The sequence below is a fragment of the Sturnira hondurensis genome, unplaced genomic scaffold (assembly GCF_014824575.4).
Source record: "Sturnira hondurensis isolate 20B ecotype Veracruz unplaced genomic scaffold, ASM1482457v3 Scaffold0004136, whole genome shotgun sequence".
Lineage (NCBI taxonomy): Eukaryota > Metazoa > Chordata > Mammalia > Chiroptera > Phyllostomidae > Sturnira > Sturnira hondurensis.
The window spans coordinates 28,281,749-28,309,747 of NW_028076767.1; the positions used below are offsets into that span (position 1 = coordinate 28,281,749).

The 27,999-nt window shown below is 53.5% G+C and overlaps 3 protein-coding genes across 7 annotated transcripts; 2 read left to right on the forward strand and 1 right to left on the reverse strand.

Moving 5' to 3' along the window:
• The first annotated feature begins 120 nt into the window (after positions 1-120).
• Positions 121-5,080, forward strand: SYS1 (SYS1 golgi trafficking protein). Of its 2 annotated transcripts, none has more exons than XM_037044151.1 (4): positions 121-349; positions 541-780; positions 2,362-2,429; positions 3,818-5,080. In XM_037044151.1, the coding sequence occupies exons 2-4, from the start codon at positions 619-621 to the stop codon at positions 4,056-4,058; spliced, it is 471 nt and encodes a 156-aa protein (XP_036900046.1). In that variant the 5' UTR covers positions 121-349; positions 541-618; the 3' UTR covers positions 4,059-5,080. The 2 variants fall into 2 exon arrangements, with proteins under 2 accessions (XP_036900046.1, XP_036900045.1); XM_037044150.1 differs by having other exon boundaries at positions 121-328.
• DBNDD2 (dysbindin domain containing 2) lies at positions 2,360-27,958 on the forward strand. 4 transcript variants are annotated; one of them, XM_037044147.1, is made up of 4 exons: positions 2,360-2,429; positions 25,900-26,046; positions 26,227-26,364; positions 27,299-27,958. In XM_037044147.1, the coding sequence occupies exons 2-4, from the start codon at positions 25,908-25,910 to the stop codon at positions 27,502-27,504; spliced, it is 483 nt and encodes a 160-aa protein (XP_036900042.1). In that variant the 5' UTR covers positions 2,360-2,429; positions 25,900-25,907; the 3' UTR covers positions 27,505-27,958. The 4 variants fall into 4 exon arrangements, with proteins under 4 accessions (XP_036900042.1, XP_036900043.1, XP_036900044.1 ...); XM_037044148.1 differs by lacking the exon at positions 2,360-2,429 and adding an exon at positions 23,400-23,503; XM_037044149.1 differs by lacking the exon at positions 2,360-2,429 and adding an exon at positions 23,537-23,740.
• Positions 10,653-13,305, reverse strand: TP53TG5 (TP53 target 5). The gene is made up of 4 exons (XM_037044762.1): positions 13,241-13,305; positions 12,935-13,034; positions 12,620-12,747; positions 10,653-11,145 (listed from the first exon to the last, which is right to left on the reverse strand). The coding sequence occupies exons 1-4, from the start codon at positions 13,303-13,305 to the stop codon at positions 10,653-10,655; spliced, it is 786 nt and encodes a 261-aa protein (XP_036900657.1).
• Positions 27,959-27,999: the final 41 nt, after the last annotated feature.

The window sequence follows — 27,999 nt, forward strand, 5'->3', positions numbered from 1 at the left end:
GCCTCACTTCCGATCGCCCTCCTTCTTCACTTTACGCATGTGCATGCCTCTCTCCCCGCCGCTCGGTACGCCGGTTCAGGGGAGCAAGCGAAGCTTGCACCCACCGCGCCTGCGCAAACTCAGTCCCGCCCCCCCCCCCCTCCCGCAGCGTCGTCCCCGGAAACGCTTCCTTTCTACGCAGCCGCTATAGTAGCCGGGATCGCTGGGGCTTTGCCTCTCTAGGCCGGTAGGGACTCTCCTCCATGATCCTGTCTGTCAAGACTGTTTCGGGGGGCGGCCTGTGAGGCCGGGTCGCGTTCGGACTCTTTGATCCTCGAGTTGGTCACCGGTGAGTGGACCCCAAGGAAACGTGAGTACGGGCGGGGCCGGAGCAGAGAGACTGGCAGGATCTCCCCTCACCCTGGGAATGGGTCAGCCCGCGTCGCCCTCCCCTCGCTCCCGGAATGGGCTCGCCCCCTGCGTCCCTGCCCCTCCTCCCGGGCTGGGTGGTGTTGCCATGGTGACGGCCGGCTGGCTGAGGCCCCGCATCTGTCCTCGCAGGTCCCCGGGAGTCCTGAAGCCCATGGCGCGACGGCGCTGACTCAAGCCCCGGCCTGAGGCCCTGCCGCTCTGGCCGGCATGGCAGGCCAGTTTCGCAGCTACGTGTGGGACCCGTTGCTGATCCTGTCGCAGATCGTCCTCATGCAGAACGTCTATTATGGCTCTCTGGGCCTGTGGCTGGCGCTGGTGGACGGGCTGCTGCGCAGCAGCCCCTCGCTGGACCAGATGTTCGACGCCGAGGTAAGTAGGGTCTTCGGGCGGGCGCGTCTGGGCCTCACGGGGTGGACTTTGTGGTCCCACACTGCTGGGCCCCAGACCTGGCTGGGCCACCTGCTAGCTTTGTGACTCTGGGGAAGAAATCTCGTCTTGCCGATCCTCAGCTGCCTCATCTGTAAAGTGGACCGGCTGATAACAGAGAGGCTGGCTCGCAGTGCGAAGGAAAGGGGCTGGGATGTTACAACAAACAGGGCAGCGTTCCAGGCACCCGGACGCATCTTCCTGACACTCTTGAGAAAGCGACTTCACTTCTCTGAGCCCCAAGATTCTCAGGTAGCAAGTGGGGAGGGGTGAAAGAGTATTCCAGGAGGTGTGATGCAGAGTTCCTGGACTTTGGAGTCTGGCCTCCATTTAAGTTCCACTCACCTGCTGTTTGACCTGGGGCGAGTATGGTCATAAATGTGAACCTCAGTTCTGCTGTACCTGAAATCACGAGACCGGTAGCAGAGAGGCTGTGGACTGCAATGCGAAGAGCTTGTACTTTTGATTCAGAAAGGCTGGGTATGCAGTGTGGGCCCACACACACTGTTGTCCTTTGGGCAAGTCGCTTCACTTTTCTGTGCCAGTTTCCTCTTCTGGAAACCGGACAGAGTCATCCTCTGCAGAGTGTTATGAGGTCCAAAGGGGCCCAGGAATAGGACAGTACTTTATCAACTGTGACGGAGGCCTGAGAGGTGTTTGCCCCCGGGAGGCAGCTCCAGTGTGTGGTGGTGAGCACTGTTTTTGGAGCCTTGAGATCTGGGATAGAAGCCTTGCTCTTGTTGCTTACTCTCTGTGTAGCCCTTGGGCAAGCTTTATCCGAAAAGAGGGAAGGGTGACAAGAACAGCAGCAGCTTGGTGAGGCAGTGGTCAGGATGGCAGGAGATGACGGGTATCGGAGGCTGCCGTAACTGAAGGCGCGGGGCAGGTGTGTGATGTTCGGTGGTACTGGGTCAAGAGTGGCGGGGGGTGTGCGCGCCCATGATGCCCAGTAGTCCCTTCTTAGGAGCCTCTGTCCTTCTGGGATGGGCACCCTGGGCCTTGTTGAAGAGACCTCCCATGCGCATAGCCTGAGTGCTAGACCAGGCATGTGCAAACCTTTTTTTTTTTTAAAGGGGCTAGTAAGGATGGGGCTAGTAAAGGATGAGCTAGTAAAGATTTGAAGACAAACTTACTCACCTCTGCCATTGTAGTCCCAAAGCAGCCATAGACAATACCAAGTTGACTAAGTATGCCTGTTAACAAAAACGGGTGTCTGGTCCCTGGGGCCATTGTTTGCTGAACCCTGTTTAGACCTTGCTCTTTGGGCAAGTGACTTAACTTCTCTGAGCTTTTATTCCTCCTTTGCCAGGTAAGGGGAACGACCACTTCCCTGCTGCTGTGAGGGTTCAAACGAGATCCCAGGGTGGACGTCAGTGAAAGCACCTTGTTGGAAACAGGCTGCCACAAGATGAAGCCTTGTCCCCTCTGCTCTGGGAAGAATTTCCTGGGGGGCTGGCAGGGCCTGGAGCTGGGGCTCCACTGAGTCACTTCTCCAGCGTGTTTCCGTTTGTGATTCCCCCTCAGATCCTGGGCTTCTCCACCCCTTCAGGCCGGCTCTCCATGATGTCCTTCATCCTCAACGCCCTCACCTGGTGAGTATCGCCAATTTTGCTGCCTAGCTTTGGGGGCCTTAGCATTGAAACTGACTTCCCGAATGTGGATGTGAGATAGGCTGGCATTTGTTCCTCGGGAGTGGTGGACTGAGGTGGGTGGCAGAGGCCAGTTCTGGGACTGGCTTCATCACGGGCCTCCTTTCATCGCTGTCTGGACTTAGCTGCAAAGCTCTTCGTCACTCTGTGCGAGCTGCCTGTGAGACAGCTTGTGTCTCAGGTTACTTCCCTGATGGGGAATGAGGTGAGGAAAGGGTTAGATTGGGAGTCGGAGACCTGAGTTCTGGGTCCATGTGCCATTGGCCAAGTCGCTTCCCTCCTCTCTGGGCTGCGGGCTCTTCATCTGTACACTGAGGGTTTGACTGGCTAATATCTGACATCACTCGTAGGCGTTGCCTATCTCGAGGGGCGGGCTGCGTAACGATTGAGATCTCAGGCCTCGGAGGAGACTCACTTGCCTTTGAACTTCAGCTTTACCACTAGTCTAGTGATGATGGGCAAGTTAATCTGTCTAAGCCCCTGTTTTCTCATTAGTAAAATGAGACTGATGATATTACCTTTATCATAGTTGTAAGGATAAGTGAGCTAATTCGTGGAAGTACTTAGAACAGTGCCCTGCACATTACTACTCTTTTTTTTAAAAATTGATTTTAGAGAGAGAAAGGAAAGTTGGGGGGTGGAGAGAGAGAAACATTGATTTATTGTTTCATTTATTTATGCATTCATTGGTTGCTCCTTATATGTGCCCTGATTGGAGATTGAACCCGAAACCTGGCATAGTGGGGCAACACTCTAACCTACTGAGCTGCCGGGTCAGGGTGCACATTACTACTCTTGCCCTTACACTGGAGTTTGGAAACTGGTGGCTGACTCCAGTTTGGCTCCCAGATGTGTTCTGTTTGGCTTACACAGTTGTCAGGACATGCCTGGTACGTAAAACATTTTTCCACTTAGTTAAAAGTCAGGATGTTTTATATTTTTAAAAAATCAGATTTCTGGCTTCTCTTCAAAAATGGGAAGATTGATTCTAGGCCAGACTCCTAGCATGATGATTTACCCAGCTGCACGTAGCTCTTGTCCTTCTTGTAGAAGGAACATGCGTGCTTCAGGGTGCCACAGTCCCCACCCATTCCCTTGAGTGACAGTTGCCGTTTATCACCAAACTCATGTTTTTGTTTTTCTTCTCCCTGGTCTGACTCAGCCTTAGCTGCCGTGTTCCTCTAGGCATCTACTAATGTAACCCTTGCTTCGCACTTATCTCTCTGGCTTCTGATCTGTATGCTGTCATCCTGATTGTCTCTACTCCCCAGATAACCTAATCTAAGGCCAGGACAACCCAGTGACAACTCACTGCTGTCCTCTCCCCACAGTGCCCTGGGCTTGCTGTACTTCATCCGGCGAGGGAAGCAGTGTCTGGATTTCACTGTCACTGTCCATTTCTTTCACCTCCTGGGCTGCTGGTTCTACAGCTCCCGGTTCCCCTCGGCGCTGACCTGGTGGCTGGTCCAAGCCGTGTGCATTGCCCTCATGGCTGTCATCGGGGAGTACCTGTGCATGCGGACGGAGCTCAAGGAGATCCCCCTCAACTCAGCCCCAAAATCCAATGTCTAGAATTGGGTTCTTTGGACACCCCGCTGGGCAGGTGCCCCACCCCCCTACGCCTTGGGCCGCTCAGACCCTCCAGGTGAGGTCCAGCCCAGGCCTAAGAGGGACCCTGGGAGTGTGAAGTCTGTCCGTGTAGGAAAGATAGTGAGGCCCTGGCAAGAAGGCGGGGAGCAGTCAGGGTCCCAGCTGCAAGCATGGCCCTCGTCTGTGGAAGCCTTGGTGTCTAGGAGGTCAGCAAAGGGCTCTGAACTTGGTGTCCGGGAAGTCAGCAAAGGGATGTCGTTCAGGGCAATAGCAGAATTGGAACCATGTCACTCTTGAGCCGTCATACCTATCACCAGCCTGTTGTTTTAAAAAAGAAAACAAATCAAGGATATCTGATTGGAGTGAACCACTCTTCTGGTCATCGGCCTTACCTCCCCGAACAGCTGTCAGCTCTGCCGTGTTGCGGGACCGCAGCTCTTCTGTCTGGAGAAACGCTCCGTGTCTGGGTTCGCAGCCGCAGAGAAGGACGCAGGCGCACAGTGTTAGGCTGCTCTGGGGTGAGGACGGCAGCTGGAGGCAGTCAAGCACCAGGAAAACACACAGCCGGGGTCTGGCTGTGTGCGTGTGCACCGTGAACCTAAGACTGACTTTCAGTTCCCTCTACTGGGTCCCCATCCTGCTGCCAGCTCTCAACTCAGTCGGCCTTAGGACCCAGAGAAGCGTCCTCGCATCATTCCCAGTCTCACCCTTGTAATAGAATCTCTGCGAGTGTGATCGGGGCACCTCAGCTCCCCCTGGACGTCAGTTCTGGGCATAGGTTCTTTTTCCTGACTTCTTTGGAAGTCTGCAGTGGGAGGGGGATGATGGGCGTCTGGAGACAGGAAGCCCAGTCTTCCAGCTCCACCTGCGCCAACCGTGCGGGGGGGGGGGGGGGGCGGGGGATAGGGGTTTGCTGTTGAGAGTTTTGTTGGGAGTGGAGTGTCCTCTGTGAGGGGCTTGCAGCTGTCCTTCCTATGTACATAAACACAATATTTTCCACGGTTCTGCCTGTCCTTCCTTTGTGATGCTGTGTAATGAGATCAGCACGCCAGGCAAGGGAGCTGTGTGCAAAGAATTAGGTCACCTTCTCCTTTCCTGGACCCCAGATCCATTCCTCCACTTGGTTAAAATCCTAAGCGCAGGGAACTCCTGTGTCCCGTCCCCTGCACCTGCAGCCCCCTCTACTAGACCGGGGGCGGACCGCCATCACTCACAGGATCCCTGTCCCACTTGCTGGTGATTTCTGAACGTGTGCAGAGGAGCGCACTGGTCTAGACCCACTTCTGCGCTGAAATGGTCGGGGCTGCTCCTCCGGCCCTCTAGAGTCTGCCTGAGAGAGCTGTCAACTTTCAGCTTTTAGTGTCAGGGCTGCACAGGTGCCTTCTGGATCTTCCCAGGAAGCCTTCCTGGCCCCCGGGCGCCCAGCCCTCCGGAGCAGGGTGTGCGGCGTGACGGGGTGAAGGTTTGAGAGCGAACGTGCCTGGGCGGAGGCCAGAGAGGGGCTAGGGTGAGGCGCCTCCCTAGCTCTGGGTGCTCTGGCGAGGCTGCAGGGTCCAGGAGGCAAGTCACCTCAGCGGGCAGCCTGCCTTAGGTCGGTGGACACCCCTCCAGACACCACAAGTCCAAAAGGCACGTGACTAACTATTTTGAGAAAGATATCAGAACACTTCACGTGGCTGCCATGTCCCTTGGTCGTCCGTGCTGGTCCCTCCAGCTCTGCTGGCTGGCACACCTCTCTGGGGATTTCCTTCAGGCGCTGGCGCTGTTCTGCATATTTCCTGTGATGACAGGCCTCAGTCCCTTGAGTGTTAATTTCAGTTTCGGGTACCACCACGAAAGTCAGGGGAGCCTTTTAAAAAAAACAAAACAGTGACTGAGCTGAATGGCAGTTGGGGTCAAAAATATGTGACCTTCATGAGAGTTTTTTTTTATTTGTAAAGTAACAATAAAAGCAGTGTCTAGAGGCAAGTGCCAGAGAGAATGGAGCAATGACAGTGATGTCATGTTAGTGATAAATAACATCTATTGAGTGCTTGACAGATGCCCAGCAGTGGGCCAAGTGTCTCGCTCACTTAGTCTTCACAGCAACTTTCTGAAGGAGAAAATATCGCCATGTTTTACAGATGCGGGCACTGTGGGGCTTCTGCCAAAGGTTACATGTCAGGAGCTGGGAGAGCCAGGGTTTGGGCTCCAGGGGTGACATTAGTGAACTCGCTGGGAAGACTTTAATAGGTAAAGGGTGTGTATGTTCTTAATGATTAAATAACCTATCGCCTTGAAGTCATACATCCACATCCCACCGTACTGTTTGAATACTGAGGACATATAGTGCTTTATAAACATTGCAGGCTTTCTAAGAAAAACTGGTAGACAGTATGTTAAATATGGCCACAGATTTCCAGCTGAACAGAGGAATGTAGGAAATGTTTTTATTTCCAAAGGATAAAGGAAAGCTCCTTCCACCCCACCACCAAGTGGACTTTCTTGGGCTCCGGAGTCTGGGCCTGCCTCTGTCCCACCCACTACCTGAACTTGGGCCATCCGGAGAGAAGTGCCCAGCAGGTGCTTAGAATAGCCCCTCCTCTCCAAGGAGGACGGGAGAGGAGAACAGGACGAGTAGCTCCCATGGTGCCTCTAGCCTTTAGTTCAGGGCAGCCCCGTCCAGATCAGAGATGAATGGGCCAGGTGGGTGTCAGTCGACACCAGGGGGTGGGGTGCTCCAGGTCCCCATGAGTCCGGTGGGTGTGCACAGCCCACATGGGCGCCTCTGGAAGCGGAGGTCTTTAAACCTCAGACTCTTCGTTCGGTGACTCCCAGATCAGGGGAGCCAGTCCCCAAAGGGCCTGCGTGCAAGGAACTGCCCAGGGTCCACAGAGCCTCAGAGCAGGGGCAGGCTCGTGGCACCAAGGACACGCTTTATGGAGGGTTGAAAGCCACTGTGGTGCTTGAGGTTTTCTGTAGGAGGTTAGTGAAGGGCGGGGAAACAGCACTGAGATGAGGGGGTGCGGAGAGCTGTGTTTCAGTCCTGGCCCTGCCCCTACCTGGGAAGTCAGAGCTCTAGGGTTCTAACACAGACTTGAGAGAGCTGTGATGGAGTGCAGAGTCAGGTCCCGGGGCCCAGTACTAGCTGTGAGACCAGATAAGCTACTTCGCCTGTCCCTACCATGGTCCCTTTCTTCATTTGTCAATGGGGAATAATAATAGTACTTCCCTGAGTGGTCGTGAGGATTCACTGAGGCGTCGTGGGTAGAGCGCTCAGCGTGGGGCCTGGCACACAGAAAGCAACCCATAAATCTAAGTTATAGTTGTTGCCCCCCATCCCAGTCCCCATCATCCAGAGGACATACCTTTCTTCTGAGCCTTTAGTGTTTCCAGCTGTCACGTAGGGGATAGACTTGCCCAGGATCTAGGTACAGCCAGCAAGTATTGAGCCCCGGGGTGCCACACACTGAAAAGTGACATGTGTATTCTCACTTAATCCAGTGAGATTCGCACCATTATTTTTCTCATTCAGCAGACAAGTGGAGGATAAGGAGTAACTGAGGGTGAGAAACTAGGCCTGTCTGCTTCCATAGCCTCATAGGTCTGGGTTCCCATCATTTTGAGTGCTACGTGGGTCAAGGGGAGAGGGATGGTCTCCGAAAAGGTTGTGAATGTGGACACAGGTCAGGCTTTGTAACGAGCATCGAGTTCCCTTTACTGGGCAGTTAGGCAGAAAGGGAGAAACAGGGTCGGTACTGGCCTCGGGGCCTTACTATTGCGGTGCAGGGCCAGGGAGAAGGCGTGGAACAAGGCCCAACACCCGTTCGATACCCCACAGACTGGCCTTGTCTCCATGAAGCCAGATGTGCCCAGAGCCCTCTGGAATGGACATTAGTGTCCCTGTGTGATACATAAACAGGTGAAATAGCTTCAAAGAGGTGATGTGTCTTAAAAGTCACTCAAACACCTGGAAGTTAACCCACCCTCCCCCCAAGTCCAATCAACTGTCAGGAAGGTGTTCCTGCGGTGCCTTCTGTTGCCTGGGCAGCCTTCTGTCCCGATCAGGGTCTGAGCCCAGGAGAGGAGCCTCCGATTGAAGTGGTTCAGTAAAGGGAGGGGGTAGTGGGGAGACCCGGACAGCACCTTGTGGGAGGCACGTTGCCCGGGGACCACATGCCCTTGCCGGTGGGGACAGGCTGGAAGAAGTGCACCCGTGAGGAGTCACGCCCACAGAAGGCCTGCGTGGTCGCTCCCCACGGCGCTCTGGGCACAGGGCCCCTCTGCTCTGGCTCCCTGGGGGCAAGGGGGAAGCTGCGGATCTTTCCGGGCCCTGGTTGGGGTTCCCTGGGTAGGCTCCCACAAAGAAAAGTGCTGCCCCCTGCCACCCCCAAGAGTGTGTTTGGGGTTCTTTTTTGCCTGGAAGCGCACTGCCCTGACGGTCTCTCTGCTGAGAGCCTAAGACAGAAGTTCACAGGAAGGCGGATGATGGAATGGAGATGGCTGGGGAGGAGGGATGGAGGAGAGGTTATTTCTGAAGGTCGATGGGGTTGATGATGTCCCGCAAGGGAACCGAAATGGAGGTTCAGGAACTGAGCTGGGTGCACGCTGAGTGGGAAGACAGCCTGAAGGAGAGGTTATTGGGGCAGCAGTTGCGCAGCACTGGGGAGGGGGTGGTGTGCAGTAAAGCAGGGGGGGTGCGGGGAGTGCCACCGGCCACCTCCCCCAGGCAGAGCCCGGCAGTGCCAAGCGGTCCCACGGGCGAGCTGGGGCGTCTTTTCTGCTGGATGCACAGTCATGCTGCTGAGCACCAGTGGGGGGAGGGTGGCAAACAGGAGGGTCCAGGGGAGCCCCTCCCATCCTTTTCTCTCCCAGTCTGGGGATCCCTCTCCCTCACTGGCCTGGCTCCCGGGGGTAGGGTGAGGTGGGGTCCGGGGCTCGGTGCCCCTAGATGGCTCTGCTGCTTTCCTTTGGGCATCTGCTCAGCGCATCCTGCCTCTGGGGGAAGGAAAAGGGAGGAGTGCAGTCTTCATTCGAGAAAGCCTGGGCTTTCCTCTCCCAACCACATGCTCAGGGCCCTATAGCTCGTGACAGAGGGTGACTCTGACCGGATGGGTGGACCAGGGCTTTCATGGGATGATGTATGTGCCATGTCATATGGAAGCAGTAGGAACACAGTACCAGCTTCCCGCATGACCCTCTTTCCACGATCCTTGACTGAGGTGAGGCCCAGTGATGCCCACTTACTGACACCTGACGCTGTGATAATCAGGGTGCGATGCACATGAGACAGGCTGGACGGATGCCCCCTTAGGCCTTTTACCTTTCTTTCAGGGAAGAACAGGGAATGGGTAGCAGCCAGGAGGCTGAGAGCGGAGTTCTTGCTCCACCACTCCTAGTGGTGTGAGCCTGGGCAAGTGTCTCCCTTCTCTGCAGGTGGCTGCCTTCTCTCCTTGGCTTGCAGGGCCATTGTGAGGCATCCGGCACCCAGGAGACACCCAGAAAGCACCCAGGAAATGTTCCCTTTCTATGACTTCATAGAGCAACTGCTCAGGAGCCCCCCCATAGGTGGGGGTGGGGAGGTGCAGCTTGCTGGCTTTCTGTTCCAGGTTCTGAGCTGACTTTAGGGACCTGGGGATGGGGTGGGAGAAGGCAGAAGTGATGCACATTCCTCCCCCTCTGCCCTCCCCAACTCCATGGAGGGCCTCTTTTTTCCAGCCTTTCCAGCCCCAGGCAAACAGGAAGAGCCAACGGAAGCATTCCTCAGTGCCATATGGGAGATTTTTATTTGTATACTCGCGAATTTTCCCGTCCAACCCTCCCAATCAGATTTCATGATCCACCCTCTGCTCACACTCTGGCTCCCATCCGAGGTCACACCACCTGAGAGCAGAGATCTGGTGTTAAGAGTGAAGACTGCCACCAGGGGGCGCTGCCACCTAGGGAGAGGGCTTAGGGAGCGGGCCTGCGGTGTCTGGCAGCTTGGAGACTGGTTTTGTGAAGGGGAAGCCTCCAAATGGAGGCTTCCCACTGGACCCCCTACCCATCACCCACTTCCTTTCTTGAGACCTGAATTTTCTCTTGGAGTGGCTGCAGTATTTTTTTTTCCATGCTAGAAAACTTTTTCAGAGTAAGTCTTATTTGAAGCATGAATAAAGAAAACAAATGGAGAGTTGATTTGGTCTGAGAGAGGATGGGATGTGGCAGAGCTCTGCTCAACCACATCCCCTCCCCCGACATTTGGAAATTCCTAAACTGCTTCCTCAGACTCCTGAGACTCTGAGCAGTGGCAGTTGTGGCCTCTCTTGAGGCCTCCAGGCCACGGGATGACCCACCTCGAACCCGCGCTCCCAGGTGTGCCTCTCCTTCCCTGGAGCCCCTGCTCGGGTCCCGAGGGCTCCGCCAGGCCACTAGACTGCTGTGTGGTCTTGGCGAGTGGCTTCCCCATCTCTGAGCCTCTCTTTCTAGGCCTGAAGGTGGGGCCTCCCAGCACTGCCTGCCACAGCCCCCAAGACTGTACCCGGAGTCCCGACTCTGGGGCCCAGCTCTGGGCCTGGCTTGGGGCCTGCATCTCACCCTGGCCTGGTGGTGGCGCTGTCACACCCTGTAGGGGTGGCGCATAGGCTGCTCAAGTGACGCTGAGCAGAAGCGGGTGCAGCAGCGCTTGACCCAGCGCTGGGAGGATGGTCTGCACATCACGCGGGGCCCTGGGAGGCGGATCCGCGTGGGCAGCCCCTCGAACCAGATCCACGGGTCTGCTACTTCCAGCTGCTCTGTGTCCCCATGCTGGGTCTTCCGGAAGACGACTCTAGGGTCCCCAGTGGGCAGCTGTCTCTCCCCGGCTCCATCGCAAGTGGCCAGGCGACGCGCCCTCGATGCCTTCGGGCCCTCAGGCTCTACCTGTTCTCTCTCTGGCACTGCTGCCTGGGACTCCCAGACCCTCTTCCTCTCCCGCAGCCCCACCTTGGGCTTGGACTCCTTAGGCTTCTTTGTGGACTTGAACCTCTTGGACTCCGGCTTCTTCATGGAGCACCTGGCCTCCTGGAGCTCTTCAGTATTCTGGTACACTTTATAGCAGACAGCGCTGCTCCTGGCAAGGAGAGGAACCGCAGTCAGCCGCGCAGGCCCAAGGCCCAGTCCCCTAGCCCGGCCCAGACTGCGGCTGTCAGGGCAGCCTGTGCAGAATGCTAGGGAGGGCCCGAGGAGGAACTTCCCTGCTGCCCAGGGCCTCACGCCTGGCGGCAGGAGATGGGATACATACTGGCAGCAGGGATGTGGGAGGCTGAGGAGGCAAAAGCAGGTGACTGGGAGGAAGAATACCTAGGAATACAGGTGGTCAGCATCAGCCGCTAGTCAGGGTTCTCTCTCCAGATTTCAGCTGATGGGGTGAACTAGTGCAGCGTTTTTGTTTTGGGGTTTGTTTTTTTATTCAGATTGTGTTTTAGGAGACCTGAGGGTTCTGGGGGATACCCCCCCGCCCACCCCAGGGCAGGGTGAAGGCAGGACACCTTCCCCTGAAAAACACAACTGTGGTTTGGGGACAGACTTTTGAAGAGGGGCTCAGCTGTTTTAAAAAGGTTGGAAAACTATGGGGCTACTTGATCCTGACCCGCTGCCTCAGAGTTTGCCGATTGCCTGCACTCGGAGGCCACCTCGGAGAGGGGCCCAGAGCCGTGGGGCTATCCAGAGGCAGTAAACGCTGGAAGGGACTTTCCTAGAAGGTGTCTATTCCAATTGGGTCCCCTGCAAAATGTCCTATCTGGGTGTGTGGGCAGGGGCCAGGCCGTGGGCTCAAGATAATGACAGCACTGATGATGTTAATGGCCAGCGCTGACCGAGTGCCCACTAGGCGTGAGACCCGACACCCTCGCAATGAACGGTCCCCCAGAGTAGGAGGCCTCGAAGTGGCAGGGCGGCTCGGAGAACACGGGCGTCTGAGACGGACAAGCTGGGGTTCCAGTTCGCTTCCCCCTCCTACCGGCTGTGTGAGTTGTGAAATGTACCCTCTCAGAGCCTTGGTTTCCTCCTCTGTAAAACTGGGGTGGTTCTGTCCACTCAATACCACTGTTGGGGAGAATAAACTAAATGTGAAAATGCCTGTAAAGTATTTAGCATAGTGCCTGGCACTGAGCAGGTGCCTGACCAATTGAGTTTTCTTAATACTCTGACGTGACTGGTGAGGAAACCGATCTCCAGCAAGATGCCTAGGAAGTCAGGGTTGTGGAAGTCAGGGTTGTGTTGACTGGAGATGGGGAGCAGGAGGGGCCCCACCCTGCTCCGTGCCCCAGGGGGTAGTTAGTCCCACAACTGCGTGATTATGACCATGGTTTTGGTCGCGGGTCTGATAGCACACAGGCATAGCTTCAAATCCTCTCAGCCACTTACCAGGTCAGGTAACTGGGACAGGTCACTTCATCTCCCGAGCCTCAGCTTTTTATTAGTAAAATACCTTTCTCTCAGAGCCTCTGTGAAAATTAGGTTTTCTAAATTCCTGAGCACAATGCCTGTTCCCAGTAAAGCCAGCTGCTGGGTCCACATCGGGGCCGGGGGTGGGCTGAGCTCACCTAGAGATCAGGAGGACCTTCCGAACTTTGAGCTGTGAGTTCCAACACCTCTTGGCCAGGTTATGCAGCTCTTGTATCCGGGGGTTCGAGCTTTTGAACAGCCTCAAGAATGACAAGTTTTTCAACACCTGCCAGAGTTGAGAAAGCAGAGAAACAGAAGCTTCGGTTTTCCTAGGATCGTCTCCCACCCACTGTCCAGACTTTGGCTCGGCTCAGCCCGGGGACTGGTTCTGAGTCACTTAACCATGGCATTAGGAGCAGTGCCACATGGGTGCTCAGGCCCCACTCAGCTGGGACCAGAATGGGGCATCTCACCATTTTAAGTTGGTTCCACTCGATTAATTTGTGGACAGGCTGCTGTATATTGTCCTGTAGTCGCTCATCTTGCACCTGAGAGTCCGAGAGAGAGGGAGCACTAACCCAGGAAGAACCCTGCCCCTCCCAACGCCTCCCTTATGCCTCTCTGCTGGGCTCAGTGGGATTTGACCTACCCTAGACTGCGAGTTTTGTCCCCTCGGTTTAGGGGCAGGCATTTCACTTCCTGACCTCCCTTCACCCTTGAGCTCCCCCTTTCCCTCCCCCTGCCCCAGATGTGGTCAGCCTCCGTAAGACCGACCATACCCAGTCCCTCGTCCAACCTTGGAAGCCACACTATTTTTGGGCCTCTTCTTTGCTGATGGACTCATGCTGGCGCTGGGAGGCCTCAAAGACAGATGGAGCAAGACTGCTACCAGGTGCTGCCTGAGCCTTGCCCCTCTGGGTTCAGCCAGCTCGCAGGCTGGGCGTGCAGGTGGCTGCGCTGCAGCTGCCAGGGAGGGGAGCTGTGACATCACTGAAATGTGTGGCAACAGCAGGGCTGGGTCTCCAAGGAGTGTGTGTATGGCCGGGGCTGCGGGTCAGGAGGAAGCCCCCATCGATGGACAAGCCTGGTATGTGGCAGGCAGAGACGTGTATTGTCACCACCTCCCTGTGAGGCAGAGGATTATCCCTCTTTTTAAGTGAGGAAGCCAAGGTTCAAAGAGGGTAAATCGTTTACTCAAGTCCTACAGGTGGATGATGGTGGAGCTGGAGACCTAAGGGCTGACAGTCAACCCACGAAACCAGGGGTTTCCAGCTGCGCTCATCTGTGGATTCACGCCGCGCGTGTTAACTCAGGCCTGGCTCCATGTCAGGTGCTGTGCTAAGTACTGGATGGAAGAGAACTCCCGCCCTTCGGGAGCTTACATTCTAGCGGCGGGCAAACAGAACTGTGTGTGAATGGCTCCTGAATGTCGAATAGTCGGCTCCCTAAAACAAAGTGTGTGTGTGTGTGTGTGTGTGTGGTATAAATTTTACTGATGGAAATCTAAAATAATGAAATTTGACAATCCTCTTTCTTGCAAATTCCATTTAGCCAGTCGATTCTTTTAGCACGCTTCTCTCGAATTGGGCCCGACCCTTGCAGCCACAGCCAGCCTGGGGCTCTGGTAGGTAAACAAGTCCAGCGCCAAAGTGGGTGTTGCTACTCTCATTGACGTGAAGAGAAAGAAGAAAGTGAAAAAAATGAGAGGACAGAGGTGCTGGAATTCCACCCATTCACCAGTGACGCGGTCGCCTTATTTTCTGTCTCACCATGTCGCTGTTTCCAAGTACCAGCTGTAGACGGACACGGGTTCACGTTTACTCGGCCATATTAATGTCTCTGTTACTTTCTTACGGCTGGAGCACGGGTTGGGAACTTTCTTCTCGCTCTGCTGTTGTAGCGTGAAAGCAGCTCGAGATGATATGTAAATGAGTGGGCATGAGTGTTGCAATAAAACTTTATTTACAAAAATAGTTGATGGGCTGCATTTGGCCTATGGCCAACCCCTGGTCTACATCAATAAAATGATAAATTGAACCTGATTTATCACGTTTACCTATATCTGTGGTGTAAACACTCCTTCCACAGCTGATTTCAGGCTACCAATGTGATGTCACTGAACGCAGAGTTGAACAGAAATGCACAGTATGTTACTGTTACATATTAGATACAGGGTCCAGCAGAAGGAAGGTCTGCTTGGGTGTGGTTGGTAGGGTCATGATAGAGGTGTAATAATTTGTAGTTTTAATTTGAACATTTCACCTAAAATATCATGTGGTGTGCTTGAGTGTGATATTGTTATGTTACAGAATTACATGCTTGTGATTTTGTAATAGAAAAAGGGGCCTTATTTGTGCTGGACTCTATTTCTATGGATGTAAAGACTCTCAAGAACATACATAATAGTAAAAGGTAGTAAAAATTAGAAAGTGATGAATTTGAACATTTTCATCCTTGTTTTTTTTTAAGATTTTATTTTCTTATGTTTAGAGAGAGGGAAGGAGAAAGAGGGAAAGAGACATCAATGTGTGGTTGCCTCTTGTGCGCCCCCTACTGGGGGCTTGGCCCATAGCCCAGGCATGTGCTCTGACTGGGAATCAAACCAGCGACCCTTTGATTCCCAGCCCACTGAGCTACACCAGCCAGGGCCCATCTTTGTGTTTAATATCATTAATTAAGCTTGTATAACCTAATTTTTAATGGTGGCTATGCTTAACAACCAGCTGGCAGAGGTCCTGAAAGTGTAACAGGCTTTTATGAGCCCTCATGCGTCAGTCCTGGCACACCACTGTTACGTCAAACAGAAATGAGTGTGTGGAGAAAACTGAACAGAGCGGAGGGGATAGGAGCAGAGGGAGAAGGTTTGCTGTGGTAGAAGGGTGGAATGGGAAGGATTCATCACCAAGATGAGATCTGAGATGAGACCTGATGGAGGGAAGGAAGGGGACCGTGGCAGGAGGTGTGGTGACAGGGTGGGACGGATCGAGGGAGACTTTAACAACGTGGGCTGCTCTGAATAATCTGAAGAGTTTGTGAGAAACAACTTCTCAGGTACAGCCCCCCCAACAGAGTCGGCCAATCTGATACCCATCCAAGCGTGGGAACCACTTCACCCCATATGGCCTCTAGGGCGGAGCTGTGTGCTTAGCTCTGCCTTTTAGGGGTGACAGACCAAGCCCAGGGCTCAGAACAGTTTCTTACATATAAAAATCCTTTATTATTAGGGTGAAGGAGTGGGGGGAGGGTGGCCAAACACACCGTGGCCCTGGGAAGAACCCTAGGAGTGACTTGGGAGGGAAGACATGGAGGACAGCCTCCCTCCTTCCCGTCTACCCCAGTGCTCCTTGGTCCCTGTGCCTGCTCAGGCGTTCTCTCTCCTTGCCAGTTCCAGCGCGCATCAACTGGGCTCTCCCGGACTCTGCTGGGAGGCATCAGAACCATCTAATGCCCCGCTGCCCGTGGGTGCCAGGTGCTGGGGACCCACTGTGTGCTAGGCACCGATGGGACCCACTGTGTGCTAGGCATCAAGGACAGCAACATCAGAGCTAGAGCGTGCCGCCCCTCAAGCAGCTCACAGGCCCCGGGCAGTGTGGCTCCTCAAGGCTGGGGGTTCTTTCTGTTCTCTTCATTGATAAATCCCCGGAGCCTAGAATAGTGCCTGGCAGATAGAAGGTACCCAGAAAGTATTTTTTGGCAAAGTGAAAGAAGTTGGGTTATCTGTGATGAAAGTAATCCCATGGGTTGTTGGACCAGCCTGAGGAGGTCAGGGAAAGAAGGAGGAGGAGAAGTTGGTTGGGCAGAGAGGGGCGAGGTGGCCAGGGAATTCTCAAAAGAGGGAATTTTTAGAAATATAGGTATGTGAGGGGATTATGAATTATCACATGCTGCTAGGGCAGAAAAGGCCGAGGGCAGCAGTGGCTGGAACTAGAAGAGTGAGCTTGACCAGGCTGCGTGGTATTTGTCCTCAGGGCCCAGAGGGAAGGGCACCACCAACTGAGGCGAGGCAGCTGGGTTCAGCCTGGGAGCCTGGCCCCGGTACCCCACCGCCCTGTGCTACTCCGCACTTCTCACCCCTCACGCGCCCCTCTCTTCCGTGAGGGGACTTTGTGCCCCAGTGATGGCTCCCAAGCCATTTTCCAGACACCAGCCTGTGCGATCCTTCCACTTACAGGGGAATGTCACAGTGTTCTTGTAAGAACATCAGCCGTTGGATTTGGCGCCCGCCCTGATCCAGAATGGCCTCCTCTTAACTGGTCTGTAAAGACCCTATTTCCAAGTGAGGGCACATTCTGTGTTTGGAGGACACTATTCAACCCCGTACAGTTACTTTCGTGCGGGGGATTTTTGCGTCTGCCCAAGGGGCACGTCCAGGTGGCTGGCTTCTCCGGCACCCTGGCAGGGACTCGTTGCCGTATCCTTTGGGTGCCCAGGCTCCTGGTCGGCCTGCCTTCTTCTGTTTGTCATGCACAGCGGCCAGCATTTTAAGCTGCACTTAGTGGGTGGGGTGGAGAGGAACGCAGGTACTTCGTGTTGTTCAGAACTGGAAACTCTCTCTTTATTCTACACTCCCTGTGTCCCTTTCAGCCCAAGCTGGAGGTGTATCTGGATGTACAGTCCTTTTAAGAACCATGGGTCACTCTGAATCTCATTCCAGTCCACTCTGTCGGGCAATAGCTGTGCCCACTATTTCTTTGGATAAGCTCTTCTCTCTGTTAGGCTTCTTCTAAGCTCCATTAGAATCCACATTGTTTAAGTCACAGGATCTGTGAGGCACCTGTACTTTTTTAGAGGTCTTTTATCCGACTGACTAGAACGCCGAAGCATCGCCCTCAGTCTTTCATAAATGTAAACCAAAAGGTTTAGAGTCACGTTCCCAGTTTCATTATGGACCATGGTTTGTTTTGGGGGTTTGTTTGTTTGTTTTGCAATACCCTGGATTCGAGCTTTGCTAGGAAACCATTTCTTAATTGAAGCGTCATTTGCCATTTGGAGAGGTTGAGGGTTTTCTACCAGGAAGTCCTGGCTCCCTTATACTTAACAGCCCTTCGTTTCGTCGTTTCCCAACCTGAGCACTACGGACATTTTGGGCAGGATGATGCTTTGATGGGGGGTAAGAGGTGATGGGAGATGTAAGTATCCCTGGCCTCCACTAACTGGAGGTCAGTAGCAGCCTCCATTCTGGACAACCAAATATGTCTCCAGACGTTGCCAAAGGTCCCCAGGGAGCAACGCTGCCCTCATTGAGATCGACTGTTTCAGTCTCTCTCCCACCTGCACTTACTGTAAGCAACAAGGGGAGGCCGGGTGCGTCTTCAGCACCTTATTTGGAGATCTCCTTGGCTGGACCACTCAATTCATCGGGCACATTTTCTTCCTTCCACCTTCCTGCAACAGGCTTGCTAAACTTCACCCCCCAACATAGCAAGAATTCCTCTTTCCCCAGTTTCCGATAGTACTTATTTCACTTTCCTCTATGCCGGCGAATTTCATTCGGTGTGTCACGTGGCACAGTGCTGTGGCTTACTGCTGTGCTGCAAGAAATTTTAAAACATACAATACCTGACTATTTAGTCAGGGACACTGACCTCTTTTCCCTTAGACTGTCAAATAAAATAGTAACATACCTGTCTGGTGTGAATGAATAAAAAAATTATACCCATCTTTTTTATCAGATCAGCAAAAAATATATTTTTTGGTGTGCTGTAGAATTTTAGCAGTTAGTTTATGTGTGCCGTGAGAGGGCGAAGGTTGAAAATCTTGGCTCTGTGCTCTGAATGCAACCTCATCAAAAGCCTGAGGCTTTTTTCAAGGCGCTTTAGGCTTTCATTGCACTCTTCTCGAAGTCCCTTGCCCAGTCCTGATGCCACTCCCATACTTTAGAGAGCCGTGGCAGCAGCCCTCTGCCCCAGTACCCAAATCTCTGTATGGTATCTGTTGCTGCATAGCAAATTATCCCCAAAGCCAGCAGTTTGAAACAAGAAGCATTTATTACCGCAAAGGCTTCGAGCATCAGGAATCCAGGAAGGCTCCCGCTGAGTCGTTCTGCCTCAGTGTCTCCCAGGGTCGCAGTGAAGCTGTGGGCCAAGGCCACACCATCTCCAGGCCCTACAAGGGCCCAGGAACCTGTTTCCATGCTCCCCCACGCGCTTGCGGGAGGCCTCTGCGCTTCCCTGGCGGGGGCGGGCCTCTCTGTGGGGCCAAGCTGAGAGGCCCAACATTTTATGGGCAGTTGGAAAGAATGTTTATTTTGCTGTTGTTGGGTAAAGTGTTATAAAAATGTCAGTCAGAACAAGTTAGTTGAGCCCTGACTGGGTAGCTCAGTTGGTGAGAGCACCATCCTGATACACCGAGGTTGTGAGTTCAGTCCCCAATCAGAGCCAGCCAATGAATGCATAAATAAATACAAAAATTAACAAAGAAAGAACAAGTTAGTAGTGTTCAGGTTTCCTTAGCTTTTTCCTATCTGGTCCATGTTTTACTGATTACTGAGAGAGAATTTTTGAATTTCCTAACAGTATTACAGATTTTGCACTTTCTTATTTTTGTTCTATTGGTTTTTACTTAATGTATTTTTGAAGCTCCGTTATTAGTTGTATACACACCTGTGATTGTTAAGTCTTGTTGGTGAGTTGAACCTTTTTCATCATTATGTAACGTCCCTCTTCGTCTCGGTAACGGCCCTCCCTTCGAAGGGCTTCTTTTGATATGAATGCTGCCAGTCCAGTTTGCTTTGGTGAGTGTTTGTGTGGTGTATCTTATTCCATTTATTCGCTTTTAACCCACATATTTCCTCACACTTATATCAGGTTTCTCGTAGACAGCATATTATTGCCTCTTGCTTTTATTCCCAATCTAGTAATTGGTCTTTTAGTTTGTTTTTGATACATTTGGATTAAAATCTACCGCCTCACGATTTGTTTTCTGTTTTTTCATCTGTGCTTGTTTTCTGTTTCCTCGTTTTTCTTCCTTCCTTTGGGCTGATTATGTTTTGTGAGGGCCAACCTTACGCCCACAGGCACCACCAGTAGACAGTGAGACCCACGGTGTCCAGTCAAGACAGTTCACTAGCATACCACGCAGCAGGAGCGTCAGCAACGTCTCGGGTCGGTTCCTCCCCCCAGAGTCCAGCACGTGGTGCAGTGGTCCCAGCTGCACAGCACTTGCCCAGCGGGTGCGCCTTGCGGCTGAGAAACCCACCTCCAGCACTTGTACAGCACGTGGGAAGCAAGCCTGCCTTCGAGAAGATATGACCAACCAATCAAGTCCATCTTAAATAATATTACACTGCTTCTCATAAAGCACAAAGACCTTTTAACGGTATATTTCCAATTTCACATCCCATAATTCGTACTGCGGTTATTGCCACACACTTTCCTTTTAGATATCTCTTAGCCCACAGTGGGCCACTATTCTTTTCCTTTCGCTGTCCGTTATCTTTTCAGGTGATTAAAAACAGAAAAATGTTTTATATTTACCTTTATTTCACCCATTTCCAGAGAGCTCCATCTCTGTGTGTAGATCCAGGTCTCTCTTTGGTATCATGGTCTTTCTGCCTCCAGCGCTTCCTTCGCCGTTTCTTATGGTGCTGACCTGCTGGGAATGAATTTTGGTTTTGTTCATCTGGAAAAAAAAGTATTTTTAACTCCTTCAAGTTTGAAAGATATTTTTGCTGGGTATAGAATTCTGGGTCCACAGCTTTTTTCTCTCAGCATTTAAAGCTACCACTCTGTTGTCTTCCGGTCACATGACTTCTCTCACGAGAAGTCTGCTTTAATTATTGCCTTTGTTCCTCCGGGGGTGGCGTGTCTTTTTTCTTCTAGATGCCTGATAATTTCCTCATTATCTTTGGCTTCCAACAGTTTGACTATGTAGCGAGGTCATATTTTGTGTGTGTGCATATTTTCATTTGTATCTTGTCTCCTTCTGGGATTCAAATCACACATTTGCTGGCTCTTGGGTGTTCTGTTCTTTCACTTTGTCTTGTTTTGCTTCACTCTTTCTTCTCTTTCTGTTTTAGTTCAGGTGTCTCTTGGTCTCTCTTCAAGTTCATTGATTCTTTCCTCAGCTGTGTTGAGTTCACAGAGGAGCCTGCCAAAGGCATTCTTTATCTTTGTTACAGGTTTTTAAAACCCCTAGAATTTTCCATATGACTCTTCTTTTGTAGTCTCCACATCTCTGCTAAAATTCCTTTTCTGTTTATGCACATTGTCCACATTTTCCAACGGAGGCTTTAGCAGGTCCTTGTAATTGTTTTAAACTCTGTCGGATAACTCCAGAGAGTTATCCAGGTCTTCAGCGGGTTCTATCCATTACTTTGTCTCTTGACAATAGGGCCTTTGGGGGGTTTTTGGTTGTGTAAAGTTGCTTTTTGTCTATGCATTGTAATTTTTTATTGATTTCTGGACAGAATGTGTAGAGCAGCAGAGACTGGGGACATTATTTATGCCTAGAAATTGTTATCCCTTTTTAGGCCACTGGTGGGCAGGACTGAGTCAGTCTTGTCGGGAGTTAAACTAGGCTGGGTTTGTTGTTTCCACAATAACTTTTAGTATCTGCGGACCCCCACTCTCACACTGCCCCACACACCCGGCCTTTAGCAAGTCAACATGACTGCGGCCGAACGCTGCTTGCCTGCTTGTCTGCAGACCTGGCCTTCCTCCGGCGTCACGAGTGTGCTGGTGCCCGCATCCAGATTCCTTTTGGAGGCTCCTCTCCTTCTTTGGAATTCAGGTTAATTGGTTGCTCTGCAACCTCATCTCTCTGATGGATTAGACAAAAGTTGTAATTTTATAGATCACCTAACAATTAAAAAAATGATTAGTATAGTAATGACGCCTCCTCCCAGCTTTCTGCGTCTTAGGAGCAAGCCGGAAGCCTAAGCCATCTAGCTTTTCGCTGCTCCTTTCAACCCTTTTGCCACTCGCTGCCAGGCCCACTGCCTGGGGCTTCCTCCCGGCTGGCTGATGCTCTTCCAGCACAGCCCCCCGAAATATTTCTAGGTTGGTGATGTCTTCCCACCCGACCCTTTCATCTGGCAGGTATCTGGCAAAGAGAAGGGACAGAGGTTCCTGACCTGTTGCCATCTTGGGGACAGCTCAGAGCAATCCACACAGCCCTGTCTCTAGGGACAAGCCTGAAGTGTGGGGTGATGACTCTGTGAGCTGAGTTTTTATGCACTGTCCTTCTGACTTGGCCTTATTCCTCTATGCTGGGAAATGGCACCAAGTCACTACTCAGTCCACGGACGAGCAGTAAGAATTGCACTGACCCAGACACTCCCTGGAAGATGCAAAGTGCAACAAGGTGAAGGGGACAGGCTGGGAGCAGTGGTTATAAGCACAGTCTCTGGAGGCAGCCTGCCTGGGTTCAGATTCCAGCTCCATCACTCACCAGCTGTCTGGCCTTGGACAGGTCCCTGCACTTCTCTGCAGCTTAGTTTCTGTATCTGCAAAATGGAAATAATAATAGTACTCACCTCACAGGGTTATTCAGAGAATTAAAAGAGTCAACATATACAAAGTACTCATAATAGTGACAGGTGTATAATAAGCTCTGTAGAAGTATTAACTATCACGGAGGACTTCTGTAATTTCAGAAATTTGTGCAACAGAGCAGTTCTTCCCTTTCTCAGAATGCGTTACAGTCAAAACAGCTAACGTTTACTGAGCATCTCCAAAATGCCCAAGTCCTGTACTAGCATTTCCTGTGAGTTATAAGATACAGAGATGCATTATTCGTATCTAATAGGTAAGGAAACCCCGGGTCAGAGAAATGAAGTGGTCAGATGCAGGGCTAGGTCCACAACCCAGGAGGTTCTACCATCCACATGCTCTTAACCACTACCCTTGTTTCTTCTCACGAACTAGTTTCCTTGCTTGTAAAATACTGGGAAAGCAGCTTGCTGTGTTTATCTCACTGCGTTGTTCTGAGACCCCAGTAACAATAAAAGGGGCAGTGCCTTAGGGATTTCAGAGTGCTGGTCTCCTGACATGGAAACCTGAATGTGCCGTGAATTTTCACACGTCCATTCCTTTCCTGCCTTCTCTGTTCATTGAACTCATTTCTTCAAAACTCAGCTCAGAAGAAGCATAAATGGTAAGCACAAAATAGACAGGTAGAGGTTAAGAATAGTACAGGAAATGGAGAAGCCAAAGAACTTATATGTATGACCCATGGACATGAACTAAGGCAGGGACACGCTGGTGAGGGGGGTGTGCAGGGCAGAGGGGAATAAAGGGGGAAAATGGGACAATGGTAATAGCATAATCAATAAAATATACTTTAAAAATCCTCAGATCAGGCCTAGATTTTACTTTGACAGTGGAGAGACTTGAGCAGAGGGTGGTGGGTCAGACTTGCACTTTGAAATAACGACAGGCTGCTGTGTGGGGAATGGAGTGAAGCTGTAGCTGGCCCAGCGAGTATAGGAAAACCAGCTGGAAGGCTGTTGTAGGAGCCAAGGGAGAGATGGTGGTGGGAACAGAGAGGACTGGTGGATTGGAAAGATATTTAAGGAGGAGAATCGACAAGAAATGAATATGTACGTTAATGAGGGCAGCGAAGGACAGGGAGGTGCCAAGGATGAGTCCTAGTTCTTGGCTTGCTCGAGGATGTTCGCTGACCCTGCAGCAGAAGCATCTCTGACTGACACCTCCCCGGCCCGAGCTTCTGAGGCTACGAGCACCAGAGGGTGGGTGCAAGGGAGAAGGAAGAGAATGGGCACAGGCTCTGGGTCCCGGAACTGCCAGATTGGACACTGACACTGATCTGAGCCAGGAGGCTCTGCAAGGGGGCAAGCGTTTCCCCTCCAGGCCCGCAGTTTGCGCCTGAGCCTTCCATCCCCCGCAGCCTGGGCATACAGTGCCTCTCTTAGCACCCTGCAGGGTGCTAAGGGTTGACTCTTCCCTGGCGTCTGGGGGTGCGGTGCAGCGGCCCACCCCTCCAGCCCTGACCCGCCCCATCCCGGCGCCCACCCCGCCCAGTGCGCTGGAAGGCTGGGCGTTGGCTGTCCAGTCCTGGATCCAGGAACCAGGGGCTGCCGGGTGAGTCCCAGGGGCTGCCGGGTGAGTCCCAGGGTCAGGGGGATCCTCCGCTGCAGTACACCTGCTCTGACGGGAGGCACTGGGTGCCCTCCCCCACCTGCGGGTGGTCAGCCTCCCTTTCCCGGAGTGCGCCCTCTCGAGATGTGAGCGCAACTACGTGCGAGTGTGACCGAGGTGCCGGAGTGCGGGTTCGTGTTGGTTGCTTCGGAGCTGCCCGGGAGTCCTGGAGCAGCAAGTGTGCGTGAGCCCGGAGCCCGCGCGTGTCCCCGCGGCCGGCACGTCTGCGCCGCCGCGCCCGCAGCCACCGGTGGGGTGCGGCTAGTGGAGGCGAGCGTGCGGAACCGAGCGCACGGGCTGCGGCGGAGGCGGATGGAGCGCAGAGAAGGCCGCCTGGGCACGGGGAGGAAGGATGGGGGCCGAGAACTTTTCGGCCGCCCTGGAAGTACGAGCTATCGCGCCCGAAGGGACTCCCCCACAACCGCCCAGGGAGAGGCGAGCGCGTGTGCCCGCCACCGCCCCTCCCCCACTTCCGCCTCCCGCCTCTTCCTCGTTCCCGGCTCCCAGGGCCAGTGCGTCCCGGGGGAGACCCGGCGGCGCAGCCCCACCCCGGCTGGTGGCTCGCTCCCACGCCCCCGCCGCTGTCTCGCCGGAGCGGACAGACTGAGTCAGCCCGGGCGCCGGCGCGGCAGGTAGGGGCTCCGAGGCGGGCGCAGGTGCCGTGGGAGGGCTGCTGTGTTGGGGGGACGTGAGCCTAGGAAGAACTGGGGTGGGGGGGTGCTCCATCGCTTTCCCTCCCTTCCCCCCTGCGGACACAGCATGTCCCTTTTAGGGAATTCTTTCGCTCCCTCTGACTCCAACGCGGGTGGGGCTGAGACCGGGAGGGCGCTCTCCATTTCACCCGTCCCTAGCCAGGCCCCTGGCAGCCTCCTGCCCCCAAATCTCTTCACCCCTCTCCTCAGCACCTTGAGTCGCGTAAACAACTCCCTTCCCCACTCCAGTATTCGGTTTGGCACCCCCCTCTGGGGGGGGGCGGGGGAGTTCCTTCAGTCTTGTGATGTTGATGGGGTTGGGGAAGGGGAAAAGAGAAGGGGCGTCCCAGAGTCCCTGGTGCCTTTTACTCTCCTGCTCTCTCACGCGCCCTCCCCCAGCCGCTGCTAAAGCACTCGGCCTCAGGGGCCCGGGTATTTTTAGCGTTGTGACCTGGTCTGCAGATCTAAGAGCCTTTCCCAGGAATCAGCGTCAGCGCCTTCCTCCTCCACCACCAGCCCTCGGCCGCAAGGTCTCCCCACACTTCCTTGGCCCTGCCTAGCCCACTGGGTTTAGGTCTCCCGTGGCGGCTCTGGAGCTGACCAGGGTCTTGAATATGCAGAGTATAGACGAGGCGGGGAAGGCAGCCTGCGGAGGAGGGTAGTCTGGTCCTCAGGTTTGAGACTTACTCCCTCACCTCCTGTGATGGGCTCTGAGCCGAATGCCTGGAAGGAGATGGAGCGAACGCCAGTGAATGCAAAGGGCCTGGCCCGGCCCAAGGCTCTGGTGTTCTGGAAAGCTCTCAGCATTGGGGGCCTGGTCTGAATTTGGACCTAGTACCTGCCCTTTCCATTGCTACTCACTGACTAGTGGGGACGTAAGACAGAGATGGATCAGAGGAGACACGTGTTGGGGGAGACGTCCCCACAGGTAAAGAGCTTCAAGTGCAGGAGCTTCACGTTTCCGGGAGCACCCTCCCAGGCAGCGCCTCATGTTGGAGGCAGGTGGGGTGATTATACCACTTTTGGCCCGGGAGACTGCAGCTAGAAAGATGATTTCCTTAGGCAAAGAGAGCCAAGTCTGGACGTCAGGCCTGTGACTTCAGACCAGGGTTTGGAGGGCATGAGGCTGAAGGTGATGGGGTGTCTGAGTGTAGAGAGAGAAAGGAAGGGAGGGGCTACTTCAGCTTCTGTCTGGGTTTTGAAGGTGCAGGAACCATAGCACTAGACGGAGGGCACCGTCCACCTGAGATCTCGTCCTGTCCTCTTCCCTCGCCGCAGAGGAGTGGGTAAACGCCTCCCCCATTTGGGCCTGAGTGGCCCCGCCAACTCCTCTCACATGGGCGGGATTCTGAGACTTGGCCGTTGGCTGTGCCCATCCCCTGAATACAGAGGAGCCTCTCTGGCTGTGCCTGGGACTGGCATCCCCTTTGTGGAGCCTACCAGGGGCAGCCCCGCCTCTCTATGACACTTGAAATTTGTGGTAATGAACTTTGGTTTAGGGAAGGGGAAGGAGGAAACCATGTCCAGAGGTGTCTGGGCTGGAACCAGGGACCCCACCCTGGGATGCTGGCTGCAGTGGGGCTCCCCAAGCTCAGGCCCCTGCAGTATTGCCTCTCAACGTCATAGCCCCGTCTCCCCTCCCTCCAGGAGCTGCCATGGACCCAAATGCTCGGGCGTCCCTGGAGCGCCAGCAGCTCCGCCTGCGGGAGCGGCAGAAGTTCTTTGAGGACATTTTACAGCCAGAGACAGAGTTCGTCTTCCCCCTGTCTCACCTGCATCTCGAGGCACAGAGACGTGAGTTCTAGGTCCTGGGGATGGGGATTTAGGGAGGAAGTCTTGGAGATCCAGAATCCTGGGGGCCCTTCCCCTCTTGTTTTCTCATCACTCTGAACTTCTATCCCTGGACCTGACAGGTAGCTCTGTCCATCCTGTCGGCTCCAGCCAGGGTCCTCCTGACTTGGCCTTGGTCTACAGCCCCCATAGGTAGTATCTCATCCATGGAAGTGAATGTGGACACCCTGGAGCAAGTAGAATTTATTGACCTTGGAGATCAGGACAGTGCAGACGTGTTCTTGCCTTGCGAAGACCCTCCACCAACCCCGCAGACATCTGGTATGCTCCTCTGCTGGGGCTCGGCGCCACGTAGCTGGGGCCGGATGCTGGGCTCGGAAGTGTGGGCTGGGGAAGTGTACGCACAGGGGCTGGGGGGTGCTTTGCCACCAGTGAAACAGCTGTCTGTTCTGATTTTAGGGAAGTTGACCGTGAGGCCAACTGGGTTGGATCTCCAGTCCAAAATTCTAAGAATGCCCAACCCCCCCTTAGCCTGGTTAATTTTACACTTGTGAATTGAATAAAATCAAAATGATATAAAAGTGTAATTTCTGCATTGGAGAACTTAACGGTCTTAGTTACCTTAATAATATAGTATTTATTGAGCACTTTAGTAAGTTTCTAATACTGTAAAATACATGTATTATGTCAATCCTTACAAATGCCCTGTTAGGGCAGGTAGAGTATCTCCATTTTATAAAGGCTGTTAGGGTCAGAGAAGTTGTCACACAGCCGGAAAGTGGGAAAGCTGGGCTTGATCCATGGCTTTCTGACTCCGAAGTCCATGTACTTAGACGTTAGATGTTCTCTTACAACTACGGCTGCTAATTGATAGCCTGCTGCTACGTGTCAGGCATTTTATAAACTTTATTAGATTTCACCCTCAAAGCTCTTCTGGAATGTAGGGGTCCCTTTCTTTACAGACAGGAGCACAGTCCCTGTGAGGAGAAGTGACTTGCTCCAAGCTACTAAGTAGATAAGTGACCTGGTGGAACTTGGAATCTTGAATTGGTTGACCTGACTCTCGAGCCCAGATGTGGTCCTAGAAGTACAAGGAGCTGGGAGTCAGGAGACCTGGCTTTTTGCTAGACTGGCTAAGTAGCTTTGGACAAATTTCCGCCCTTGTCTGGTCTTCAGTGTCTCCTGGCCAGAGTCCATCCCTGAGAGTCCCCTGAAGCCCAGTTGGTGGCCCTGACCAGCTCTTCTCTCTGGGCAGGGGTGGACGGCCATCCAGTGGAGCTGAGCCTGCCCAGGCACACGCCAGACAGGACCACATCCCGCACTTCTTCCTCGTCTTCTGACTCCTCCACCAACCCGCACAGCCCAAGCCCCAGTGATGGCGGTGAAGACACACCCTTGGCACAGTCTGATGAGGAGGAGGATGGGGGCGAGGGGGACGCTGAGCCTGGAGCCTGCAGCTAGCAGTGGGCACCCGCCTGTGGACTGACCCAGCTGGCTGTTCTCCGCAGGAGACCCTAGGCCCAGCCAGAGCTCTTCGGAGAAGACCAGATTCTACCTGTAGTGGGCACCAGGGGGAGGAAGGGATGGCGAGACGGGGCGCCACCCTGGGAGCTGGCCCTCTTCTGTGTGACCACTAGCCTTTTTCCTGCTGCAACCCTCCCACTAGCGTTTGGCTTACCCCCGAGGTAGAGCTTGTAGGCAAGGAGGTGGAGATGAGGTAGGACCGGACGCCACCGCTTTTCTTAGCGCCCCTCCCCAGCCTGCCCTTGCAGCCTCTAACAGTCTCCTCCGCCAGTGTCTCCCAGTGGACGTGCACTCTTTAGCACCAAGTGAGGCGGTAAGGCCAGCCATCCTGCCTCCTTACGTCCCTTTTTGGAATAGGGCATCGTATCAGTAATAAACAAATAACAGTATACCAACCATTCCACTTCATTTTTCACGTTGTAGAGATATCAG